The following is a 26,545-nucleotide window of genomic DNA, read 5'->3' on the forward strand; positions in this document are numbered from 1 at the left end:
AGAGTCCCTTAACTCCTTCTGGGTCGTAAAGGATGAATTGTCTATCATAAACGCCCACATCTACAGAGATAATAGGATTGTTCCTCCAGAAAAAATGTACGAACATGTAATACAAATAGCCCATGAAGGTCACCCAGGCAGAACCATGACAAGAAGCTAAATCAGACACGACTATTGGTTTCCCAATATGGATTCCATGGTGGAAGAGAAAGTAAGAGACTGCCTTGCATGTGAAACCAATGACAAAGCTAAAGTTATTCACAAAGCTCCACTCATCCCTGTGCCTATCCCTACTAAACCTTGGGACAAATTAGGCCTAGACATTATTGGTCCATTAAATTTGCTCAACTACTCTCAAAGATACATGTTTGTACTTATTGATTACCATTCCCACTGGATTTCTACGAAAATGGTCTCCACAATCACCACATCTTCATTAATTGAATTACTTTAAGATACCTTTTCCAAAGAAGGCATTCCCGGCACATTGATCACAGACAATGGTGTTCAATTCACTTCCAATGAAATGAAACAATTTATGACCACATTATCCATAGCTCATCTCAAATCACCACTCTACTGTCCAAAAGCTAATGGATTGGTAGAAAGAGCCAACAGAATGATAAAAGACACTATCCAATTAGCTTTGGCATCTCATGAACCTGTGGAAGAAGCCATAAGACAGATGCTATGGTCATATCACATCACACCAAATGCTGTTTCAAATGTTTCTCCTTTTGTTTCCCTTAAAGGGAGAAATCCTGGATCCAAACTTACACCCAACTGGCGCAATGGAGGGTGTCCAGTTTGGGTAAACAGGAAGGCAGTGCTGGAAAGATCTGAACAACATTAACAAGACTACAAATCCAGATACGATAAAAAACATAGTGCGGTCAACAAGGATTTGCAGGTAGGCCAATGGGTGGTCATAAAAAGGCCTAATGTACTTTGCGCCAAAGTTTCATCATTTTCCAAACCTATGAGAGTAAAACGGGTCAATAACAACTCTGTTGTTTTGGAAGACGGGAGCATCTGGAACATGGACAATGTAGCTCGCTGATCCAAGGTACTCTCCTCATTGTCCTCCAGTGATGAAAGTCAAAATGAACCATCCTCCATCTCACAAGGCTCTAAAGAATCCAGAAGTCACCGACCTCCAGTCTGGACGGCAGATTTCAAAATGTAACCTTTTATATTTTCAGGTCTCATTGCATTGTTTTTCTCTTTGTGAACATTATCACTTTCACCTTGTTATCTTTAGTTTTCCCTTATTCAAAGGGAGATGTGCTGTAACTAGTGCTTTTCCCCTTGCCTTTACCTCTTACCTCCTCTTGGTTTATTCCTTCCCTCCTTCTCCTTCTTTCCCCCCTCCTCCTCTCCTCTCAGTAGTACTTTCCATTCTAGTAGAATGTTGGTGTGAAGCTCCTTGCATGTATTTCAGTTGCAATGGCATATTGGTTATACTATTACTTTCCATTTCTTTTTAAGCTAGACATGCTTTCAGTTGTGCGATTTCTGTCTCTCTGTATGCATGAGATTCAAAGTATCCGTTTCGCATACTATATTATTGTATAATAAATATATAATTGTTTTGTTTGACTCACCAGGTCATGAACAAAACTATGAACTGCATGGATAATGCATACTACATTCCCATTATCAGAGGTGTGGGCTACTTGTGTAAGACAAATGTGCCCTCCAACACAGCCTTCCGAGGCTTTGGTGCCCCCCAGGGGATGATGGTCATGGAGACCTTGATGGACGACATCGTGCGCACATGTGGGTTGCCGGCAGAGCAGGTATAGTACAACACAGGAGACATATGATGTTCATTGAACAAGGTTAAACATATTAAACCATTCTCTCACAGTTGAAAACAAGTGACATGCAAATATATACACAAAAAGAATTTAGTATATGGGACCAAAAATCCCATCACCTACAATACCTATAAGCCCAATGCATCTGTTGCCACTTTGCTCTGCAAAGCTTCCACCTAACAACATGGTATAGCATTCTTAAATAAAATCTTATGGGACATTTGTCTTTGCAGGCCACACGTTCAAAGAATGTGCTTCATCACAGAGCAAGCTTCTCAACCTCATTCTTCTTGAAGAGGGAAGTTTGCAGAGTCTTGCTTATCCATTTGCAGAGCAATAGTAGCAAAAGCAGTTTGACGCTTATGGTACCCACTAAGAAAATTGCACAGTATTCTCCAGCTGTCCCTGATTGAGGAAAATGTCTAACACAATGTGCCCTGTCTTGTAAAGTGCGACTATGCAAGTGAAAGAGTACTCCCACACAATTGTCCTGTATCATCTCTTTCTGGAAGAGATCTCACTGCTGGTGGAGGAAGACCAGTTTTGTTAAGAAGTCATTATTCACACAAAGGCCCTCATTGCGAGTGGCCATATGTTAGGTGTTAGTTTTTCATCACAGAAGATAATTAATGATGCAGAGGGGTCCGTTATGTATTTGGTGTGATAAATAGCGCCTATTATGAATTTTCTGCCTAAAATGGGCAGAGCATGCAGTCTTTGGTGCTTACCACACCAACATCTTCATCTCCCAGCATTTTCAAGGCCTTTTTCTCCCTTTAATACCTGGCAAGTTATACATGCCAAATTTAACGGGGTTGCAGTTATTGTGTGCAGTAAGTTTTAGATGCGATAAAATTCACAAATTCATAATTCCTATATGTACAGTGACAAGAGGCACGGCACATATCAGAAACGATTGGGCCACAAGAAGGACACAATTAGATTCAAACACCAGAAGGCTTTTCTGATGTGGTAAAAATTGCATAGTCAATACACTAAATAGATCTTTATTCAGTGTACAAATAATCATATTACCCAGATGGTGAGATTCTGTGTTGGATAATCCACAACAGAATACAGCACATTAGAATGAGAGTTTCAGTCGAGGAATAGATGTTTCAGCACAGCAATGAGCATATGGCTTCTATGTTGCTTGCTATGACAATAAGGGCAATAAAGCAGCAAGAAAAGACCACCCCATGCAATTACAACATATACAAGCATGTACACGAAGGCTGGTATTTAAAAATGCATACAAAAAAGAAGCACTACAGACCTGGTTCAAGTTAATGAATGTGTATAAATTCAGTTCAATCAACATTTGACCCATACTAGGACAAAAGTATAAGAGGAAGTAAAAATCAACTAACTGAGAGGGAAGATAAGTTTACATGACACTGGGCCAGAAGTGAGATACTTATTACATTCCTTCGTTTTATAGACAACGATCCCTAAATGGACCCAACATTGATCAATAATTGCCATAATATTTAAAACACATATGAAAATTCTTAAATCACAAGTGTCAACGTCTCTTTGTAAGAATGAGAGTGTGACAATAGACTTCTGTCTCTGAGAGTGTTAATCTCTTTTACATTTGATTTACTGACCATCACTTTGAACAATCTCCCGGACATGCCAAGTAGTCTAATCTATACATTTAAACTATGTACACACGAGTTGCATAAAATAGACAAACATTTACCATAGGTGCATGAATTGTGCAAAAATGTATGGTTGTTAATTTTCTGACACTTTCAAGACGGAATAATAACTTGCTTTTATGTAGCACTGCTGCTGTTTATGTGTTGCACATATGTTACTATTGCCCAACTCAATGGGCCCGATTCACAGAATGAACTTAAGACTCAATCCTAAACTTACTACTGTTTTGGTATTCACAGAATGAACTTACTACTTTTGGCATTCACAGAATGCACTTACTACTTTTGGTATTCACAGAATGAACTTACTCATTTCGGTATTCACAGAAGTTAGGACTCCTAACTTTAGGACTCCTAAATGCCTTCTGTGAATACCGAAAGTCCTAAAATTAAAATTGTTCTCAATTTAGTAGTAGTAAAGTTAAGACTACTAACTTTAGGACTCCTAAACGCCTTCTGTGAATACCAAAAGTCTTAAAATTAGGATTTTCTCAATTTATTAGTAGTAAAGTTGGGAGTCCTAACTTTACTACTACTAAATTGAGAAAAATCCTAATTTTAAGACTTTCGGTATTCACAGAAAGCATTTAGGAGTCCTAAAGTTAGTAGTCCTAACTTTATTACTACTAAATTGAGAAAAATCGTCATTTTAGGACCTTCGGTATTCACAGAAGGCATTTAGGAGTCCTAAAGTTAGGAGTCCTAACTTCTGTGAATACCAAAATGAGTAAGTTCATTCTGTGAATACCAAAAGTAGTAAGTACATTCTGTCAATGCCAAAAGTAGTAAGTTCATTCTGTGAATGCCAAAAGTAGTAAGTGCAATCTGTGAATACCAAAACAGTAGGAAGTTTAGGATTGAGTCTTAAGTTCATTCTGTGAATCGGGCCCATTGAGATTCCGTTTGCCCTTCAAATTTGGATGAAAGGTTGAGTTATCTTTGCCAGGATTCAAACTTATGATCTGCATGTCACATCACCTGTCAGCAGTAAGCATGTAACTCATCGGGCCCTCTAACAGATTGTTTTTTTCTACGTGCTTTGGCTTTATTCACCTCATCAACATTGAGCCATGGTATGTCATATAGCCTAGTGCATTCTATTCATTGCACCCAATGGTACACTAGGCAAGGAGATTCCGTGTATATACATTATCTACAAATGATATTTCAGTTTGAGCAGTAAGGAAGATACATCTTCAAAAATACTTTTACTGAACTGTTTTGTTAAGCTATGTTTATATTGTATATTCAGGTCCGAAGGCTGAATCTGTACAATGAAGGAGATTATACTTACTTCAACCAAAAGATTGAGGAGCTGACTGTGCACAGATGCTGGGAAGAGTGTGTGCAGAGCTCAAATTATCATCAGAGAGTAACCCAAACTGAAGAATTCAACAGGTAAGCATTGGCAAACTAACATCAACTTACCAAGATAAGAATAAGATTCCCTGTAGCTATATTAAAATGATTATGTCGTTTTTGTTCACACCAGGAACACATCTTGTAAAAGACCATTTTTGGATCCAGCACTTTTTTAGCTACTATATGTTGTTGTCGTGACTTAAGACCACGAATAGTGATAGTAGGGTAGAGAGCACTCAACATCTAGGTTACTTATCCAAAGCATATACTGGCGGGGGGGCGTGGCCAAGATGGCGTCGGAGTAAGACGTGCTTTCGAGCCGCTCCGGCGCCCGACCTGCTAAGCATTGTACAGCATCTCCTTCAGGGCGCCAATCGGCTCTGACACGGTCGCAGAGGCCAGCGGCATCGAGCGGAGTGGTCCGGTGTCCCCGGCGAGTCCCGGAGTGACCGTACAACGCCACCAGGTGCACTTCATCATCGGGCCTGTTGAGCACCGGCCTTGCGTGGGAGAGAAGCCGCCTTGGAGTGCAGTGACTCGGCGCCGGCTGAGCGTGGCTTAGCGGAGTGGCGGACGTCCTTTGCCTCCCCTCGCCATCGAGGTCCCTCCTCTACATCGGGACACTGGGTTGATGGCGAGCTCCTTGCTGTGAAGTACTGAGAGGCTCGGCAGACGACCGACCACATGGAGGGTGAGCCTCGGATCTCTGGCGGGGCCGTGCGATCTGATCGCGGCTACTTCTGAACAACGCGTCGGCGTCCTCGACGACCTCTGCTGGGTCGGAGGGTCCTCCCTGTCCCTGTAAGTACTGTACCGCCTGGGGTGGCCTCGTGCCCTGCACCGCCTGCGACTCGGGGTTGTTGGCCCTGCACGGAGCGCCCAGGCCTGAACATTGGCTGATTTCGGAGGCCTGCTCTGCTCTGCGGACTGCTTGCCGGCCCACACTGTCCGGTGATAGTGGACGACGTTGTGCATTGGCGGTATCGAGTAGTTGTGCTCGTGGCCCGGCTGTGTGGGACAATTCCAGTCTGATGTGGACCTTGTGACCTGTGGCCCATTGGAACTGCTGAATGTTCGATTCAGGTTACGGGCCTTGGGCTCTGTTTTTTTGGTTTTCGGGTTGTTGCAGGGGGGTGGGACAGTTGGTGCTCTGAGTGTGGGTACGGTGGCAGGGATTTTGGGGTTGGGGTTGGGGGAAAGGGGTGGTGTGGTGGCGACCGTGTGTGATGGATGCATGATGTGGGTGGCTTCCATGCTACTGGCCTTTGCGTTCTTTCCTTTGCTCTATGATGGTGCTTCTTCGGCTCTTGCGCTCTATGGAGGGGGGGCCGTCCTGGGAGGCTGGGGGAGAGTGCGTGTGGTCCCCCCTGTGCAGTTGTGGCGGGGGTCTCTTCCTTGGTTCCCTATGAGTAGCTGTCCCCCGATGGGATTGGGATCCGGTGTGTGACGGGGGTCTAGGAATGGAGCGTGGATGTCTGGACGTATACATAGCGTGGAGTTTTAGTTCCCCATTATGCCTTTTAGCATAGGCACCTGGAACGTGAAGGGCCTCAATTCCCCACAGAAGCGGCAGAAACTTTGGAAGTACATTTTGGACCATCACCTGGATGTGGTTGCTCTCCAGGAAACCCACCTGGCTAGGAGGGACGAAATGAGACTTCGCCATAGGCAGTTCCCCCTTATCTACAGGGCGTCCGCGCCCACGAAGCAGAGAGGGGTAGCCCTCCTCTTCCGGGCTTCCCTCCACTTTCAGCCCCTGGGGATGAGTGTTGATAAGGAGGGTCGCTGGCTGATGGTGAAGGGGACGCTGTATGGTCGCCTGTGTACTTTTGTCGTGGTGTATGCTCCGAATACAGGTCAAAATGGCTTTCTACAATGTTTGTTAGATAAGATGGGGGACTTTGTGGATGGGCACCTAATCATGCTGGGAGACTTCAACATGGTGTGGGACAGGGACTTGGATAGTTCTGGGGCGCGCAGGGCAGACACTGGCGTCTTATCGGAGGAAACACAGCGTCAAGTGGGTGAAATGGGGCTGGTAGACAGCTGGCGCTTTGTCCACGCACAGGCCAGGGACTATACTTTCTTCTCTCACGTCCATTGCTCATACTCCCGCATAGACTATATTTTGGTTAGCCAGGCTCTTAGGGGGGATATACGACTGACTGATATCTTTCCGCTCTCGCTGTCGGATCATAGCTTGGTGGTCCTGGGACTGCATTGGGCCACGGGGGGAGACGGTTGGCGAAAATGGTACTTCCCGGCGGCTCTGGTGAGGGATGAGATGTCCTGTAAGGCATTGCGGAAGGCTATTGGTGATTTTTTTATCCTCAATCCTCCTTCTGACACGTCGGTGTATAACACGTGGGACGCGTGCAAGGCCTCCCTGCGGGGCACGTGCCTCGCTCTCAACGCGAACCTTAATAAACTGCGACGGGAAGAGAGGGAAGCCCTGGAGACGGAGCTTGCCACTTTAGAACAGGCACACAAGGCGAACCCCTCCAGGGTGACCCTGCGCCCCCTGACGGCGGTGCGAGGGAAACTGAAGGCCCATTATAACAACAGGGCGGAATTCACTCTTCTGCGCCTTCGGCGTACCTCCTATTCTCAAGGCAAAGCATATACTGGCACATGCATCAAGCTAGGATTTTGCGACTCCTTAATTGCGAATATTAAGGATTCGCAATTAAGGACTTGCAAAAGCCTATGCAGGTAGGAATCGCTATAATCATAGCGATTCCTACACATACCTTATTTGCGGCTTGCAAATTGCAAGTCGCAAATAGGGAATAGCTTCCCATTCATTCCTATGGGCCTATAGGCCCATAGGAATGAATGGGAAATTGCAAGCGCAATTTACGAGTACTAATAGGTACTCACAAATTGCGCATGCAATTTCAGGGTGCAAGGGTGTCAAAAGGACACCCTGTTGCACCCCTGGAATTGGCCTGCGCACATATGTTGCGCACACACATGCCCTAGGGCAAAAGTGCTTTTTTCAAAGGTTTTGCAAATTGCCATGAAGTTCAACTTCATGGTAATTTATGCCCCCTATTAGCGAAATCGCTAATATTTTCACTTTAATGCATTGCATTTAAGGAATCTCAATTTGGGATTACTTAAATGCAATCGCAATTTAAGTAAACGCAATTTAGAGATTACTTAAATTGCGATTTTTGCTTTTGAGATGATGCATCCCAAATGCAAAAATACCAGTCACAAAGGGGCAAATTCTGAGAATCTGGCCGTTTGCGACCGTTTTTTCCTTTGATACATGTGCCTATATGTCGTTCATTCACAGCTGTTCTAACAACAAGAAAAGTAAATCTCACAATAATTGATTTGTTATACGTATATATGAAGTATGCATGTTCATTTAATCATGACATTTTACCTGTCAGAAATTCACAGGTTATTTTGTCACAAACCCTGCACTCTATTCTAAATCTATACAATATTTGTAGCATCGCCTGATGTATCATTATAACAAGAGACAAGATACTAATTATACACAATAACAAACAGACTAGAATAAAAATAGAAATGGAGAGCCTTTTCCGTTTTGGCCCCCCAGCTATGGAATAAGCTGCCTGAGGGGCTACGCAGGGAAGTGAATCTTTTGCGGTTCAGAAAATCATTGAAAACACTGCTGTTTGGTAAAGCCCTGAGCGCAATGTAAACTGGTAGCTGTGTCTCTTTGAGGTGTTGAGCCAAGTTATTGTAATAACATCGATTTCCAAGCGCTTAGAGACCTGCAGGTGATTGGGCGCGTTACAAATCCAAATTAACAATAACAATAACAATATTTGTCATTTAAATTTAAAAACTATTTAAATGTTTGTTTTATTTCAAAGCACTATTCCTCTGTTGTCACCCAATTTAGTTCTAGTCATGTGATAATGCTATTATTAACCTAAGGCTTATAAAACATAAAAATACTATAATTAACCCCAGGCATATAAAACACACACTCACGAAGAGTGCTTGAACACAAATAAAAAGTAGACCTATAAAAATGAACAGTGGAAGCATACAAGTGATGCGCCTATGCTCCAGGGGAGGGACAAACACATGAAGAAGGAAGGAATCCTACTACAGCTGACCTATACCTTCAGGCCTCATCCTGTACCCCCAGCCATCCACCTACAACCAGTCGTTTACTGCCCAATGTATTAGAAAAGTCTTTGGTACTTCTAAAGAAAGACTATCTTCTCTTTCCTCACTGTAGCATCTGATGCTCCTCCTTCCTGTCTAGAAGATGCCAGCATACAGATAAGGTGTCTAGAGAAAGCACCCTCGCCACCATCATTGTGCTCTGGTCCAGGCTGTGTGCTTCCATAATGGAACCTGTAGGCATGTATCACTCATGCACGATACACTACTAGTCTCAACAAATACGCTCACATACAACTCACGGAGTGTCGGCGTTCAGTATTATGTATCCATCATGAGCAGCAGAACTTACGATAAATGGGACTTCAAGCATGCATTCATGTCTTAGGTAAAAAGATTGTCACTACAGTTCCCCAGCCATGCTACTCTGCCACCACCGTGCTTCATGCATGAAACCGGGACTGAAGTTCTGTGTTTAGTCATAATCATGTGAATAGTCCCGCCCATGTGCGTGGAACCCGGAGCGCTTCATTAGATATATACCCCCAGATGCATCAAGCATACATTTTGCGATTCCTTATTTGAGAAAAAAAAGGAATCGCAAAATGCAATGCATTACGAAATTGCAAAAAAAAATGCGATTTCTTAAAATTCCTTAATTGTGACTCGCAAATTGCGAGTCGCAATTAAGGAATACCTCCCCATTCATTCCTATGGGCCTAGAGGCCCATAGGAATGAATGGGAAGACAATCTCACTTTGCGAATCGCAAATAGCGAATCGCAAATTGAGATTGCGATTTCAAGGGTGCAGGGGTGTCCAAAGGACAACCTGTTGCACCCCTGGAATTGATCTCTGCATATATGTTGCGCACACACATTCCCTTAGGGCATGTGTGTGCGCAACATGAAACTTTGAAAAATGCACTTTTGCGCATTTTTCAAAGTTTTTGCAAATTACCATGAAGTTGTACTTCATAGTAATTTGCGTGCCCTATTAGCGAAATCGCTATTTTTTAAACTTTAATGCATTGCATTTAAGGAATCTCAATTTGAGATTCCTTAAATGCAAGTAATCGCAATTTAGCGAATTCTCAATTTGCGATTTTTGCATTTGGGATGATGCATCCCAAATGCAAAAATACCGGTCGCAAAGGGGCAGATTCTGAGAATCTGATCCTTTGCGAGCAGATTTTTGTTTGATGCATCTGGGCCCTAGTCTTTAAGGTGTCTTCCACTGCAGTCCTGCATAGACACTTAGGAGATAATAAAAGACAATACTGCAGCCTGAAAATACCAGGCTACTCTGGCCATTACTTCATCCTGAATTGAAAAGGATAGACAGGTAACAGTCAAATTTAACAATTTTACTAAGTTTCACATATAGAGAATCTCCCCATCACAAAAATCCCTTTTTTATGATAGAGATGAAGGGCTGAACAGACAAGCCCCATAGGCTGCCATTATATGTCTGCAAATAGATACCGTACCTTTAAGAATCCTTCCAGAGACCCTCGGCATCCCATGATGCACAGCCAAAGGCCAGTTAGTTTTAGTTCTTTTTTCCGGCTCCTGCTAGCAGGACCCTGGAGCATTAGCTCTTAATTTCTTGAGCTTTTTTATTCACTTTTAGTGATTATTTCAGCATTTTTGCCGTTTCACTCGACGTCTTTGGTCTTTATCTACATTCTGAGGTGTTTTTTTGGCAGAATTTCTGCAGTTTTCTTGTCTCTATGCTATCCCTATCTGGCATGTGCTTTGACTGCAGTTGAAATATAGGCCAAAGCTGAATCTCACAGAGTTTGTATTCTGTGCTTGCCTGGGTCTTATGTCTTTGTCACTTGTCTTCTCTGTAAAACCTTTTCCAGGCACCCTGTGGACAGGGAGAAGATTCTGCTCCCTGGGGTGGAGCACGGAAGATTGAAGGCATCCTCTTCAGCCTCTGGGTAGGGAGAGGGTAGGGCCTCTACCAAGTCCCATGCTGTGACCTCTGGGGTTCTCCCCATTAGGAACGCGACTGAAAAGCGACGCGGTTCCGGTCAGCGTCGAGGACGGCGACGACAAGAGCAGGTATGGCACCGATATGCTCGCCGTCGACCAAGGACTCTGGTCGATGCGACGTTAAAGGTCGACTTCGAGGAGTAGACCTGGAGGACGTTGACGTCGAAGTGAGGATCGACATCGACGTTAGGGATCGATGTCGAGGTGAAGTGGTGCTCGACGTCGAAGTGGAGTAATGCTCAACGTAGCGAATGCTTGACATCGAAGTGTACTGATTCTCGACTTCGAAGTGGGCTAATGCTGGATGTCAAGGTATAGTGATGCTTGACGTCGAAGTATAGTGATGCTCGACGTCGAAGTTGATGCTCGATTTCAAAGTGAAGTCGACGTCAGGGTGAAATGATGTTCGCCACCGTAGTGACGTTTGACATTGCGGTGATGGTCAGTGTCGTAGAGACGGTCGATGTCGTAGTGTTGGTGACGCTGTAGTGATGTCAACGTCATGGGTGTCTAGGAAAAAATAATTATAATAATTTTGATGTCGAGGAGTCATTACCGGCACTCGACATCTAGGTCCTGTTCCAGGCCTCGCTCCGTGGTAAGCCTATCATCGTCGGCGGGGACTTCGTGTTCCTGGCAACGTCGACTCTTGACGCCGAGCAATGAATCTACGTAAAGAAACCCTTCTGATGGGGAGCCTGAGGCTATTTACAAGTGGTGCGCTCGTAAGCAAGGGACGATGTAGCGAATGCTCGACGTCAAAGTGTACTGATTCTCGACGTCGAAGTGGGCTAATGCTGGACATCGAGATATAGTGATGCTCGACGTCGAAGTATAGTGATGCTCGACGCCGAAGTGAAGTCGACGTCGGGGTGAAGTGATGTTCGCCACCTTAGTGACGTTTGACATCATGGTGATGGTCGATGTCGTAGAGACGGTCGATGTAGTAGTGTTGGTGACGATGTAGTGATATACACAACAAAATTATTTAAGGAGGGCCCAAGGGCAAGTTTAACGACCACCAAGGTACATGCCCCAGAAAGCAATATCTAAACACACAGTGGTACCTAGTGGTCAAGGGAGTCAATCATCCGGAATCACAACGTAAGTGCAGTGCAGATAGCACCCAAAGGAACACAACACACCTGTTACTTAAGTGCAGACTTGGCCAAGTTAGGACTCAAGGACATATGGAAAAATTCCCATCAGAAGCCACACTGTACTGCCCTCTTTTACATCATTTGGGATCTCCTTGCCCAGGAGACAAAACAAAACGGCCGGTCAGACATTACCTGTGCCGAAATGGAGATGTGAGAGGAGAGTAACACAGGAAACTAATGGCGACTGAGAAAAGCAGTGTAGGGTGAAAAGAAGAGAAGGTGAGTATAAAATTAGGTGAACTGGGTAGAAAATACAACATTTATTAGTATCTCCCAGTCCCTAAGGTTTAAAAGATAAGTGCAAATGCGGTTTTAGAAATAATAGCCGCGTTGAGTAGTGGTCGACATGTTTCTGCATTTGTTGAAAAAGATTTTTCATGCATTCCTCAGGACCAAGATTTTAAAACTACTGCTTTTAGTGAAAGGTAAAAGATATCACCTGCAAGGATCAGGTTATGCTCAACCAAGGACTGTTATCACATCGCATCAGAACATAGGATCCACAGAGAAAGACAAACAAACAACAAAAATGGGAACAACATTAGTATGTCATTTTCCCGCGGTTTTGTGAAACAATGCCATGTACACCCTGCAAAATACGGTACCAAATCCATATGTATAGAAGGGAACAGATTCCATTATCAACACTCACCCATAAATGATGGTTGAGGAGCTTCACCCCACCTGGCTGCGGCTCAGGTATGAGGAGCACCGCTCTACAGAGGGAGAATTAAATGAAAGAAAAGAGACAATCATCGCTCATTCAGAATCCATCGATGGTGAGTGGATTATATCTTAGGACAATCACTGTCTTTGCTGATTATGGTTGGGAATTACGCTAATAACAAATATTAGACCTGCCTGCTGTATGTTATATACCCTTTCTTATAGAAGGTCTGGATTTGTTCAGTGCGCTGAGACTAAACTTTATCGCGGTGTAATCGTGAACACTAGACCGCGTAGTGTGATAGCACACCGATTTTGATGTTTGTATACGATAAAATCATTCCATGCATACTGCTTACCTATCCGTCGGTGTCTCCCGACAGTCATCCGAGCTGTCTGGGGGGGCACCGATTGTGCGACTCGCTTTGTATTTTATGCAGTTGCTTCTGAGGACCGAGTCACATGACCGGCTATAATCACGTGGTTACCAATAGTGCCGGGAATTGTAGTTCTAGGTACGGGTTGTTGTAGTTCTGGTAAATCTAGTATAGGCTGGCGTTAGTACCTATAATACGTGATCAATATAGTGTGTCGGGTATAAACAGTGATGACAGCAAGAAATAGATAACTTGAAAACTGCAAAGTGCGTTAGTTGTTAAAGGGACATCCACGGTATGGGCTCATTAAGTCCCGCCTTATCGCTGTTCAATCTATAAACCCATTTCTGTTCAATTTTGAACAGAAAACGGCTGGCATCTGGACAGGATTCTGGAATGGGTGGTTGTTCTAAAACTGTCCAATGGAAGTCATTGGGACCATGTCCCTTTTCTAGGAAGTGTGCGGTTAGGCGGGTCGCTTGTTTGCGGCACCGCACTGTGCTTTTGTGCTCTTGGATTCTTGTCCTGACCTTCCTAGTCGTCATGCCAACGTATTGGAGTTTACATGGGCAGGTAATCAGATATATCAAGTTGCTGCTATTGCAATTTGTGAACCTGGTCTGGATCCATGGTCGGTTGGTGCCTACACTTATGGATTTACAGGTTTGGGGACATACAGTACATGCCCCACAGGGGTGATGGCCTTGAACCGGAGGTAAATCCCATAGAGTGCCCACTTGTCTGGGCTCTTTGTTGCGTGGGCGTGTATGGACTAGCTGGTCTTTTAGGTTTTTTCCTCTTTTGTAAGCAAAAAGAGGCAAAGGGATGTCGTCTCCACCAGTTTTTAAGATCGACCAATGTTTTTTCACGATCTTTTGGACTTGATTAGATCTGGTATTGAAAGTATTTACAAAGGTTATGCGGTTGGTTTTCTCTTTAGGTGGCTGGATCTCAAGAAGAGATTCTCGATTGTTGTTCGAAGCCCTCTTTTTGGATTGACAAATTATTTTCTTCGGGTAGTCTTTTACAACCAGTTGTTGTTCCAAGTTGTTTGAATGGTTTTTGAAGGCTTCTTTGTTCGAGCAGTTCCTTTGGACTCTCAAAAATTGGCCAAACGGTAGATTATCTCTTAAGGCACGAGGATGACAACTATCATATCTTAGAAGGGCATTGCGCGCCATGGGCTTACGATAGAGTTCAGACTCCAGACCGTTGGGGGTTGCGTTGATTCTCAAGTCCAGAAAGGCCAGTGATGTATGACTGGACTCAATGGTGAACCTTAGATATGTATTTCTGGTGTTCAGCCATGCATGGAAGGAAATTAGATCTTCTTCAGTCCCCCGCCACACCACCAGAATGTCATCAATATATTGCTTCCACACATATAGCGACTGTAGGTAGGGGTTGTCAGGCGTGAAGACTTCCTGTTGTTCGAAGTTATGAACATACAGATTCGCTAAGCTCGGCGCAAAGACACTACCCATACTGGTCCCAGATGTTTGTAGGTAGGTAGTGTCTTCAAAGCAAAAATAATTTTCTTTCATAGCGATTTCTGCAAGGGTCATGATAAACCGTATTGGTGTAATTGATTGATGGTCACTTTGTTCAAGTAGACTCCCTACAACCTCCAGTATCTCGGTCTGTGGGATTGAGGTGTAGAGTGACTCTACATCAAACGATACCAGTATATCGGTATCGATATTGAACAATATGGTCGGAAGGAGTCTCAGAACGTCCTTCGTGTCCTGAAGGTACGTGGGCATGGCCTTTACCATGGGATTTAGAAAATGGTCAACAAAGGTCGACAATGGCTCGAGTATTGACCCGATCCCCGAAATGATAGGCCTCCCTGGTGGCGGTCTCTGTGGCTTATGAACCTTCGGTAGACAGTAGAAGTAGTGTGGTAGGATGGTTCGTGAGAAGATATTGTCCCTCTTGTGGAGTGATCCAACCTTCGGCAGTTGCTTCTTCTACTAGGTTGGCTATTTTCACCTTTAGTCTCTCAGTCGGATCTTCATTTAGAGGAAGGTAGGATCTACGATCGCTCAGTTGTCTAAGGCACTCGTTTCTGTATGTCTCGGTGTCTAGGATCACAATAGCCCCGCCCTTGTCGGCTGGTTTGATGATGATTTGTTCATTGGAGGATAATGAGCGCAGAGCCGATTGTTCGTCTCTTGAGAGGTTCATGAAAGGTCTGTTTTCGGTTTGGTAGAGATGCTTAATGTCATTTTCTACTGCTGTTTCAAAAGTTAGTACTTTTGGCGGTAAACCAACACTTGGTGGGTTGAATGTGGATGTTTTTTTTAGGCCTGTGTTTTTGTCCAACACAAGAGATTCCGTGTTCGCTGGTTTCAAGAAAAAGTAATGTAATCTTATTTTCCTAAACAGTTTAGCCAGTTCCACCTGTGCTACGAAAGGATCTCCTTTTTGGGTTGCCACAAAACCAAGACCTTTGTTCAAGAGACGTTCCTTATTAGGAGATAGGGTGTAGGAGCTAAGGTTCATTACGAGGCTGTTGTGTTGCTCGTCCCTGCGGTTTCTTGTGGGACTTTCTTCCAGCTGCGAAGATCCATCCTGGATTGCGGCGTCGTGTTCCAATGCACTTGAGGTGTTGTTCCTTGTATCCTCCTGCCCCTGCCTCGATTCTGGCCAAACCCTAAAAAAGGAAAAGCTCCGGGGCCTTGTCGTAGTTGGGGTTGGCCGAAAGGACCCATTTGACGGGGGTACGATGGTCCAAACATCCAGGGATTAGCCGGCCACCATGGTTGATAGCTGTTGAGGTTTTGAGGATGTTGTCCACCCCTCCAGTTTCTACGATTCCCACGTCCTCTCGGAGTGTTGTTTGTAGACCCATTGATTGAAGAATCTGAGTCACTGGATGCTCCGTCTGAGCTGGATGTTCCGTATGTCGAGCCACCTTTCTTGCCACCTCGATTAAATGTGGGTGCTGTGTATGACTCACTAGTGTGAGGGTATACTTTCTCAGTTGAAAATTTGGCTAGGTCCTTTTTGAATTTTTCTAATTTCGTGAAGAGAATCGATTCCTTAAAATCCTTATTATTCTTATCACTGTCGTCCTGTCCTTTCTTGAAGAGGCCACTTTTCAATGTGGCTTTGATCTGGCCCTCTAGTACTTGGATTTCGATGAGTATGATGTCTGCTACTCTTTTTGCAGTTTTAATAATGAGGACCAGCCAGTCCCTTGTGCACCTCCAGGCAATCATCGACCAATCCTTGAGAAAGCCCTTATCATCAAGGAATAGTCGTGGTGCGTTGTTAACAATGAGGCCAGAGGGTGCACAGTTGTCGCGGAGATATTGGGCCATGACAATGCCGTGGACTGTGGTTCTGGAGTGTGATTTTTTAAGGACTAGAACTTTTGCCCATCCGTCGTCGTTAGTCGTTACTTGGACTGGGACGTTATCTAAGAGACTTGGGTTCTCGTCTAGAATGTTTTGAACTTCAGCATTCTCAAAGGCTAAGCCCCAGTTGGTGGCCATAGCTAGCGTGATAGAGGGGAATCAGCAAAGACAGGACAGTTCAGAAAGAAGGCAATGAAAGACAAACTCTCATTGAGTGTAGAAGACCAAAATTGATCAACTATTGTAAAACAACGGGCCCACAGCCTAAGCTGTACTGTTCACATACACAACAAAATTATTTAAGGAGGGCCCAAGGGCAAGTTTAACGACCACCAAGGTACATGCCCCAGAAAGCAATATCTAAACACACAGTGGTACCTAGTGGTCAAGGGAGTCAATCATCCGGAATCGTATACAAACATCAAAGTCGGTGTGCTATCACACTAAGCGGTCTAGTGTTCACGATTACACCGCGATAAAGTTTAGTCTCAGCGCACTGAACAAATCCAGACCTTCTATAAGAAAGGGTATATAACATACAGCAGGCAGGTCTAATATTTGTTATTAGCGTAATTCCCAACCATAATCAGCAAAGACAGTGATTGTCCTAAGATATAATCCACTCACCATCGATGGATTCTGAATGAGCGATGATTGTCTCTTTTCTTTCATTTAATTCTCCCTCTGTAGAGCGGTGCTCCTCATACCTGAGCCGCAGCCAGGTGGGGTGAAGCTCCTCAACCATCATTTATGGGTGAGTGTTGATAATGGAATCTGTTCCCTTCTAAACATATGGATTTGGTACCGTATTTTGCAGGGTGTATATGGCATTGTTTCATAAAACCGCGGGAAAATGACATACTAATGTTGTTCACATTTTTGTTGTTTGTTTGTCTTTCTCTGTGGATCCTATGTTCTGATGCGATGTGATAACAGTCCTTGGTTGAGCATAACCTGATCCTTGCAGGTGATATCTTTTACCTTTCACTAAAAGCAGTAGTTTTAAAATCTTGATCCTGAGGAATGCATGAAAAATCTTTTTCAACAAATGCAGAAACATGTCGACCACTACTCAACGCGGCTATTATTTCTAAAACCGCATTTGCACTTATCTTTTAAACCTTAGGGACTGGGAGATACTAATAAATGTTGTATTTTCTACCCAGTTCACCTAATTTTATACTCACCTTCTCTTCTTTTCACCCTACACTGCTTTTCTCAGTCGCCATTAATTTCCTGTGTTACTCTCCTCTCACATCTCCATTTCGGCACAGGTAATGTCTGACCGGCCGTTTTGTTTTGTCTCCTGGGCAAGGAGATCCCAAATGATGTAAAAGAGGGCAGTACAGTGTGGTTTCTGATGGGAATTTTTCCATATGTCCTTGAGTCCTAACTTGGCCAAGTCTGCACTTTAAGTAACAGGTGTGTTGTGTTCCTTTGGGTGCTATCTGCACTGCTCTTACGTTGTGATTCCGGATGATTGACTCCCTTGACCACTAGGTACCACTGTGTGTTTAGACGTTGTAGTGATGTCAACACCATGGGTGTCTAGAAAAAAACAAATAATAATTTTGATGTCGAGAAGTCTTTACCGGCACTCGACATCCAGGTCCTGTTCCAGGCCTCGCTCCGTGGTAAGCCTATCATCGTCGGTAGGGACTTCGTGTTCCTGGCAACGTCGACTCTCGACGTGGAGCACTGGATCTACGTCAAAAAACCCTTCTGATGGGGAGTCTGAGGCTATTTACAAGTGGTCCGCTCGTAAGCGAGGGACGATGGTCTCTTCACTTTGTTTGGAGTGTTCGCGTACCTACTCACCATCTAGGTCGCCTCCTGCTCCGCCCCCACTGGTGATACCACTGGGGATGCCTCAGAATTCTCTCCGGCCCCTCTCCCACTCACTGCCTCAGGGGCCTTTGGCCCTTCAGCCTGCGACCCCCCGTGGAACCTTGAGCACCTATAACGAGGTCTCATTTTGGGGTGTTGGTCACATGGGCTCCGCTGTCTTCCATTAGGTCCTGTCGTCATCATTATGGAAGGTCTCGCTTCAGGCTTGCCAGGGATGCATCATCCGCGAGTACGGTGAGGTGCTCTCCTACTCTTACGAATTTCCCCCTTAGCGGGTTGTTCACTGGTTGGCGGTACCTGACTTTTGTCCACTGCCGCCTGAAAAGATGTTCTGGCTTCGAAACTCCCTGTGCAGTCGACATCTGTGATGTTTAAGACTCTACAAATGAAACATAAAAAATAAAAAAAAGAAGAAAGATAAAGAATGAACAATTTTCTTTCGTCCACTGCTTCCGTTGGTGCCGGGTTTGGATAACCGGCAATAGTACTGTTTGATTTTTCCGGAGTCGGACCCTTCCTTCCTCCGGTTGGACCCTACTCCTGACTTTGTCACAGAGGTGGCAGCGTGCAAACAGCATGTTGTGGCCCGCTCTTGCTGGGCCGTTGTGATAGATCCCTGTGTGAGTTCCTTCACCAATTTGTGGATCTCCTGCCTAGATATAGTAGGAAAGCCTTACGGGAGATAGTCTTTAGGGCCTGATGGTTTCGGATCTAATCATTGGCGCTGCAGTGGACATTTCGCTCCTGGCGACCCCCGGATATTGCCATGGTTTTTGTCTACAGCGACATACTTGTATTCATCTGACATCTCTGCAACCTGCAGCACAGCAGTGTGTTTCTAATCTCCTGTTCTCTGGCGCAACTCTTTGGCTCCCATGCGGATAGCGAGGTGGCCCACATGAAGTCTGAATCGGAGACTTTGAAGGCAGTAGGTTTGGAGAAGCATGGAGAATGGCTTCAGGCCTTCCGCCCTTTCTAGCGACGTTTTTCCTCCCAGCTTTTTTCTGTGGTCTCGGGCCGCCATTGAATAATTCAGGACAAGTGGGTGCTGCATCTTGTGCGCAGTGGATACGCGATTTAACCAGTTCTCTTCCATCAATCCTTCCAACTCAGTCACGCTACATACGCGAGTTGTAGAAGGAGGCCGACACCCTCTTCCAGTCAAGGAAGATAGAATCGGCTCCTCTGGGACATAAACAAACGGGATGGTACTCACTGTTCCTTCTAGTGGGCAAGAGAGACATGACCGAGTTTGGACCCATGTTTTACTTGCGACAAGCCGACACGTGGGTTCAAAGAGGTCCGGAGGGATTTCACCGTGGAACTTTTGCACTTCGGGTGCTGCTGAGGGGTAATTGACTGCTGTTGCCGATTGGAGGAATATTTACAACAAGGGGTGGTGAGGGACAGAGTCTCTGAATTAAACAGAATACTCTCACCCAGTCAAGAGATCAGGGCTAGATCCAACACCGTTTTTTAGCTCACTGCACCATCCCAGTTTCAGAACCTGGCTGTATGCAAATTAGTCTGTTCCTGTCCCAGTGCATGATGGGAACAGGGCAAACCAAACTACAAAAGCCAATTCTTACACTGGGAAGGAAACAAGCTACCGGGGACCGGTTTCTGGCATTTCAGCCTCTTCGGCCCGGCTTGCTTGAATCCTGATGGTGCAATGAGCAAGGGACTCACATCTGAGTATACCCTTCCACGCTTAGGGTGGACAAAAATATTTACAACAAGGGGTGGTGAGGGACAGAGTCTCTGAATTAAACAGAATACTCTCACCCAGTCAAGAGATCAGGGCTAGATCCAACACCGTTTTTTAGCTCACTGCACCATCCCAGTTTCAGAACCTGGCTGTATGCAAATTAGTCTGTTCCTGTCCCAGTGCATGATGGGAACAGGGCAAACCAAACTACAAAAGCCAATTCTTACACTGGGAAGGAAACAAGCTACCGGGGACCGGTTTCTGGCATTTCAGCCTCTTCGGCCCGGCTTGCTTGAATCCTGATGGTGCAATGAGCAAGGGACTCACATCTGAGTATACCCTTCCACGCTTAGGGTGGACAAAAATATTTACAACAAGGGGTGGTGAGGGACAGAGTCTCTGAATTAAACAGAATACTCTCACCCAGTCAAGAGATCAGGGCTAGATCCAACACCGTTTTTTAGCTCACTGCACCATCCCAGTTTCAGAACCTGGCTGTATGCAAATTAGTCTGTTCCTGTCCCAGTGCATGATGGGAACAGGGCAAACCAAACTACAAAAGCCAATTCTTACACTGGGAAGGAAACAAGCTACCGGGGACCGGTTTCTGGCATTTCAGCCTCTTCGGCCCGGCTTGCTTGAATCCTGATGGTGCAATGAGCAAGGGACTCACATCTGAGTATACCCTTCCACGCTTAGGGTGGACAAAAATATTTACAACAAGGGGTGGTGAGGGACAGAGTCTCTGAATTAAACAGAATACTCTCACCCAGTCAAGAGATCAGGGCTAGATCCAACACCGTTTTTTAGCTCACTGCACCATCCCAGTTTCAGAACCTGGCTGTATGCAAATTAGTCTGTTCCTGTCCCAGTGCATGATGGGAACAGGGCAAACCAAACTACAAAAGCCAATTCTTACACTGGGAAGGAAACAAGCTACCGGGGACCGGTTTCTGGCATTTCAGCCTCTTCGGCCCGGCTTGCTTGAATCCTGATGGTGCAATGAGCAAGGGACTCACATCTGAGTATACCCTTCCACGCTTAGGGTGGACAAAAATATTTACAACAAGGGGTGGTGAGGGACAGAGTCTCTGAATTAAACAGAATACTCTCACCCAGTCAAGAGATCAGGGCTAGATCCAACACCGTTTTTTAGCTCACTGCACCCTCCCAGTTTCAGAACCTGGCTGTATGCAAATTAGTCTGTTCCTGTCCCAGTGCATGATGGGAACAGGGCAAACCAAACTACAAAAGCCAATTCTTACACTGGGAAGGAAACAAGCTACCGGGGACCGGTTTCTGGCATTTCAGCCTCTTCGGCCCGGCTTGCTTGAATCCTGATGGTGCAATGAGCAAGGGACTCACATCTGAGTATACCCTTCCACGCTTAGGGTGGACAAAAATATTTACAACAAGGGGTGGTGAGGGACAGAGTCTCTGAATTAAACAGAATACTCTCACCCAGTCAAGAGATCAGGGCTAGATCCAACACCGTTTTTTAGCTCACTGCACCATCCCAGTTTCAGAACCTGGCTGTATGCAAATTAGTCTGTTCCTGTCCCAGTGCATGATGGGAACAGGGCAAACCAAACTACAAAAGCCAATTCTTACACTGGGAAGGAAACAAGCTACCGGGGACCGGTTTCTGGCATTTCAGCCTCTTCGGCCCGGCTTGCTTGAATCCTGATGGTGCAATGAGCAAGGGACTCACATCTGAGTATACCCTTCCACGCTTAGGGTGGACAAAAATATTTACAACAAGGGGTGGTGAGGGACAGAGTCTCTGAATTAAACAGAATACTCTCACCCAGTCAAGAGATCAGGGCTAGATCCAACACCGTTTTTTAGCTCACTGCACCATCCCAGTTTCAGAACCTGGCTGTATGCAAATTAGTCTGTTCCTGTCCCAGTGCATGATGGGAACAGGGCAAACCAAACTACAAAAGCCAATTCTTACACTGGGAAGGAAACAAGCTACCGGGGACCGGTTTCTGGCATTTCAGCCTCTTCGGCCCGGCTTGCTTGAATCCTGATGGTGCAATGAGCAAGGGACTCAAATCTGAGTATACCCTTCCACGCTTAGGGTGGACAAAAATATTTACAACAAGGGGTGGTGAGGGACAGAGTCTCTGAATTAAACAGAATACTCTCACCCAGTCAAGAGATCAGGGCTAGATCCAACACCATTTTTTAGCTCACTGCACCATCCCAGTTTCAGAACCTGGCTGTATGCAAATTAGTCTGTTCCTGTCCCAGTGCATGATGGGAACAGGGCAAACCAAACTACAAAAGCCAATTCTTACACTGGGAAGGAAACAAGCTACCGGGGACCGGTTTCTGGCATTTCAGCCTCTTCGGCCCGGCTTGCTTGAATCCTGATGGTGCAATGAGCAAGGGACTCACATCTGAGTATACCCTTCCACGCTTAGGGTGGACAAAAATATTTACAACAAGGGGTGGTGAGGGACAGAGTCTCTGAATTAAACAGAATACTCTCACCCAGTCAAGAGATCAGGGCTAGATCCAACACCGTTTTTTAGCTCACTGCACCATCCCAGTTTCAGAACCTGGCTGTATGCAAATTAGTCTGTTCCTGTCCCAGTGCATGATGGGAACAGGGCAAACCAAACTACAAAAGCCAATTCTTACACTGGGAAGGAAACAAGCTACCGGGGACCGGTTTCTGGCATTTCAGCCTCTTCGGCCCGGCTTGCTTGAATCCTGATGGTGCAATGAGCAAGGGACTCACATCTGAGTATACCCTTCCACGCTTAGGGTGGACAAAAATATTTACAACAAGGGGTGGTGAGGGACAGAGTCTCTGAATTAAACAGAATACTCTCACCCAGTCAAGAGATCAGGGCTAGATCCAACACCGTTTTTAGCTCACTGCACCATCCCAGTTTCAGAACCTGGCTGTATGCAAATTAGTCTGTTCCTGTCCCAGTGCATGATGGGAACAGGGCAAACCAAACTACAAAAGCCAATTCTTACACTGGGAAGGAAACAAGCTACCGGGGACCGGTTTCTGGCATTTCAGCCTCTTCGGCCCGGCTTGCTTGAATCCTGATGGTGCAATGAGCAAGGGACTCACATCTGAGTATACCCTTCCACGCTTAGGGTGGACAAAAATATTTACAACAAGGGGTGGTGAGGGACAGAGTCTCTGAATTAAACAGAATACTCTCACCCAGTCAAGAGATCAGGGCTAGATCCAACACCGTTTTTTAGCTCACTGCACCATCCCAGTTTCAGAACCTGGCTGTATGCAAATTAGTCTGTTCCTGTCCCAGTGCATGATGGGAACAGGGCAAACCAAACTACAAAAGCCAATTCTTACACTGGGAAGGAAACAAGCTACCGGGGACCGGTTTCTGGCATTTCAGCCTCTTCGGCCCGGCTTGCTTGAATCCTGATGGTGCAATGAGCAAGGGACTCACATCTGAGTATACCCTTCCACGCTTAGGGTGGACAAAAATATTTACAACAAGGGGTGGTGAGGGACAGAGTCTCTGAATTAAACAGAATACTCTCACCCAGTCAAGAGATCAGGGCTAGATCCAACACCGTTTTTTAGCTCACTGCACCATCCCAGTTTCAGAACCTGGCTGTATGCAAATTAGTCTGTTCCTGTCCCAGTGCATGATGGGAACAGGGCAAACCAAACTACAAAAGCCAATTCTTACACTGGGAAGGAAACAAGCTACCGGGGACCGGTTTCTGGCATTTCAGCCTCTTCGGCCCGGCTTACCCCCTTTTGTAAGCCGATTGGAGGAAAGCACTGAGGGACTGCGAGGACAGTTCCCACGCCCCTGCCTGGTACCCTTATTAACTTTTCGCGGCCCCCGCTCCGCGGGGGGCGCTCACAGTGGAGTCTGCCCTTTAATCCCTGCCCTGACGAGCCTGACCTGGAGGTGTCCGGAGGGATTTCACCGTGGAACTTTTGCACCTCGGGTGCTGCTGAGGGGTAATTGACTGCTGCTGCTGATTGGAGGAAAGCACTGAGGGACTGGCAGGACCAGCAGGCCACTCTATCCGCCGCAGCTGCTGCCTCTTCCCTCAGTGCCCACGCCCCTGCCTGGTACCCTTATTAACTTTTCGCGGCCCCCGCTCCGCGGGGGCTGCTCACAGTGGAGTCTGCCCTTTAATCCCTGCCCTGACGAGCCTGACCTGGAGGTGTCCGGAGGGATTTCACCGTGGAACTTTTGCACCTCGGGTGCTGCTGAGGGGTAATTGACTGCTGCTGCCGATTGGAGGAAAGCACTGAGGGACTGCGAGGACCAGCAGGCCACTCTATCCGCCGCAGCAGCTGCCTCTTCCCTCAGTGCCCACGCCCCTGCCTGGTACCCTTATTAACTTTTCGCGGCCCCCGCTCTGCGGGTGCCGCTCACAGTGGAGTCTGCCCTTTAATCCCTGCCCTGACGAGCCTGACCTGGAGGTGTCCGGAGGGATTTCACTGTGGAACTTTTGCACCTCGGGTGCTGCTGAGGGGTAATTGACTGCTGCTGCCGATTGGAGGAAAGCACTGAGGGACTGCGAGGACCAGCAGGCCACTCTATCCGCCGCAGCTGCTGCATCTTCCCTCAGTGCCCACGCCCCTGCCTGGTACCCTTATTAACTTTTCGCGGCCCCCGCTCCGCGGGAGCCGCTCACAGTGGAGTCTGCCCTTTAATCCCTGCCCTGACGAGCCTGACCTGGAGGTGTCCGGAGGGATTTCACCGTGGAACTTTTGCACCTCGGGTGCTGCTGAGGGGTAATTGACTGCTGCTGCCGATTGGAGGAAAGCACTGAGGGACTGCGAGGACCAGCAGGCCACTCTATCCGCCGCAGCTGCTGCCTCTTCCCTCAGTGCCCACGCCCCCTGCCTGGAAGGATAAATCTGACCGCACTCTCCCGCTACGCGGGCCGCGCGCGGGTGGGCGCCGGGCGGAGCCCGGGCAAAGGGCGGGCCCTCTACGGCCCTCAGAGGCACAAGGAGGCCGGGACGGGCCACCCCTCTTCGCTACTACGAAGGAGGAGGTACTGAGTTGTTTTATTGTACCACATTATTGATCCCACACTGTACTGTTTATTGTTGCTGCTGCAGTCCTGACTTTCTCTCATCATGTCCATCTGGGAGGAGCTGAATGCCCTGTGTGGTACGAACTACGTCCAGGACGTATCTACCCCCCCTACAGTGGGTAGAGATGCTGATGAGGAAAAAGGCAATGACACTGAGAATTCATCTAACGCCGACAAAATGTGAACTAGCCCCTCATTATCTCCCCCCAACCCACCTATATTATTGCCGATTGAGGCTGTGAACAGAATACCTGATTCCGTATCACCACTTCAATTGACCTTACTGGCCCAGATCGAGCAACTGTTAATAACTGCACTATCACCCTTGGTCACAAAAATCAACGATCTGGGAGACAGGTTGACCAGTATCGAAAATACAATACAAAGGAACTATACTCCAACTAAAATAACTGCTACACCCTTTCACCCCATTCCCCCCAGTAACAATGAAAAGCTCAAGCCTATGATACGCACGAAAGTTCAAACTCTTGAACCCCTCATGTCTATACCTAATCCAAGAAGCCGGAACATTAGTTTTAACCCCGTACCTGTACCCCATAGAGTTCCCAGGACCGCACCTGAAAGAAGGAATCGGATTAACCTACCTCCAGAAGCCGCCCGTTACGTGACTGTTCTCTCTGGGGTCCCTGCATCCTGAGTGTCAGGAGGGTGGGGTGGCTAGGTACGTCGCCCAAAGACATCCCGGGCGAGCTGATTTTAATTAAATTCAAGAGTATGAACATTGTCCCCTATCTGCGATCTTCCCAGCCCAAAGAGGGAGATGGCCCCATTCGCATCTGGGACTTGTACGATTTCTATCCCGGCCCCAGATCCCATCCGTCCCTAAGGCAAATGACATTGAACCACAATTCTTGGTGAAAGGGGATGCCATGAACCTTGTGCTACTAACCCCTTACTCTTTTTCGATTTCGCACGTACCTTTTTCTTTCAGCTGAATTGTCAAATTGGTTTTAGTTTGTTTTTAATAGCTGGTTCCTTTCTACCTTGCAAATGATATGCTGAGTCATTTAAACATGTATGTATTTTTTCTTGCTGCTTTTATGGTTTTAAACAAAAACCGAATAAAGCTTATTTTGATTTGATTTGATTTGAGTAAAAATTCCGGTGGCTGTCCTTGCATTAGATTCCCCTCAACTTCATCAGGGAGACTAGCTATGCGCATTAGATCTGCAGGACGCATATTCTCACTTACGCATAGCGGGGAAATGTTACAAGTTCCTGCTTTTCACAGTGCGCAACGACCATTATCATTACTTCCTACTGCCTTTCTGCCTGAAGTCAGCACCTAGAAATTTTCAATAAGCAAGGACATAGTGGCTGCGCATCTGAGAGGGAATAGTGTCTTCGTCTATCCGTATCTGGATAACTGGTTGATCAAGGCAGC

At 46.1% G+C, this 26,545-nt stretch overlaps 1 protein-coding gene across 2 annotated transcripts in view; it reads left to right on the forward strand.

Moving 5' to 3' along the window:
* LOC147709416 (xanthine dehydrogenase/oxidase-like) overlaps window positions 1-26,545 on the forward strand; it is a 736,168-nt gene that overhangs the window by 487,949 nt on the left and 221,674 nt on the right. For both annotated transcript variants that reach the window (XR_015296692.1, XM_086927985.1), the window contains exons 25-26: window positions 1,608-1,799; window positions 4,737-4,882. Coding sequence is in view for 1 of the 2 variants with exons in the window: in XM_086927985.1 (XP_086784111.1) it covers window positions 1,608-1,799; window positions 4,737-4,882 (338 nt within the window). In the remaining variant the exon portion in view is untranslated. The remainder of the gene's footprint in view (window positions 1-1,607; window positions 1,800-4,736; window positions 4,883-26,545) is intronic.

This window comes from Lissotriton vulgaris, chromosome 6 (genome assembly GCF_964263255.1).
Source record: "Lissotriton vulgaris chromosome 6, aLisVul1.2, whole genome shotgun sequence".
Lineage (NCBI taxonomy): Eukaryota > Metazoa > Chordata > Amphibia > Caudata > Salamandridae > Lissotriton > Lissotriton vulgaris.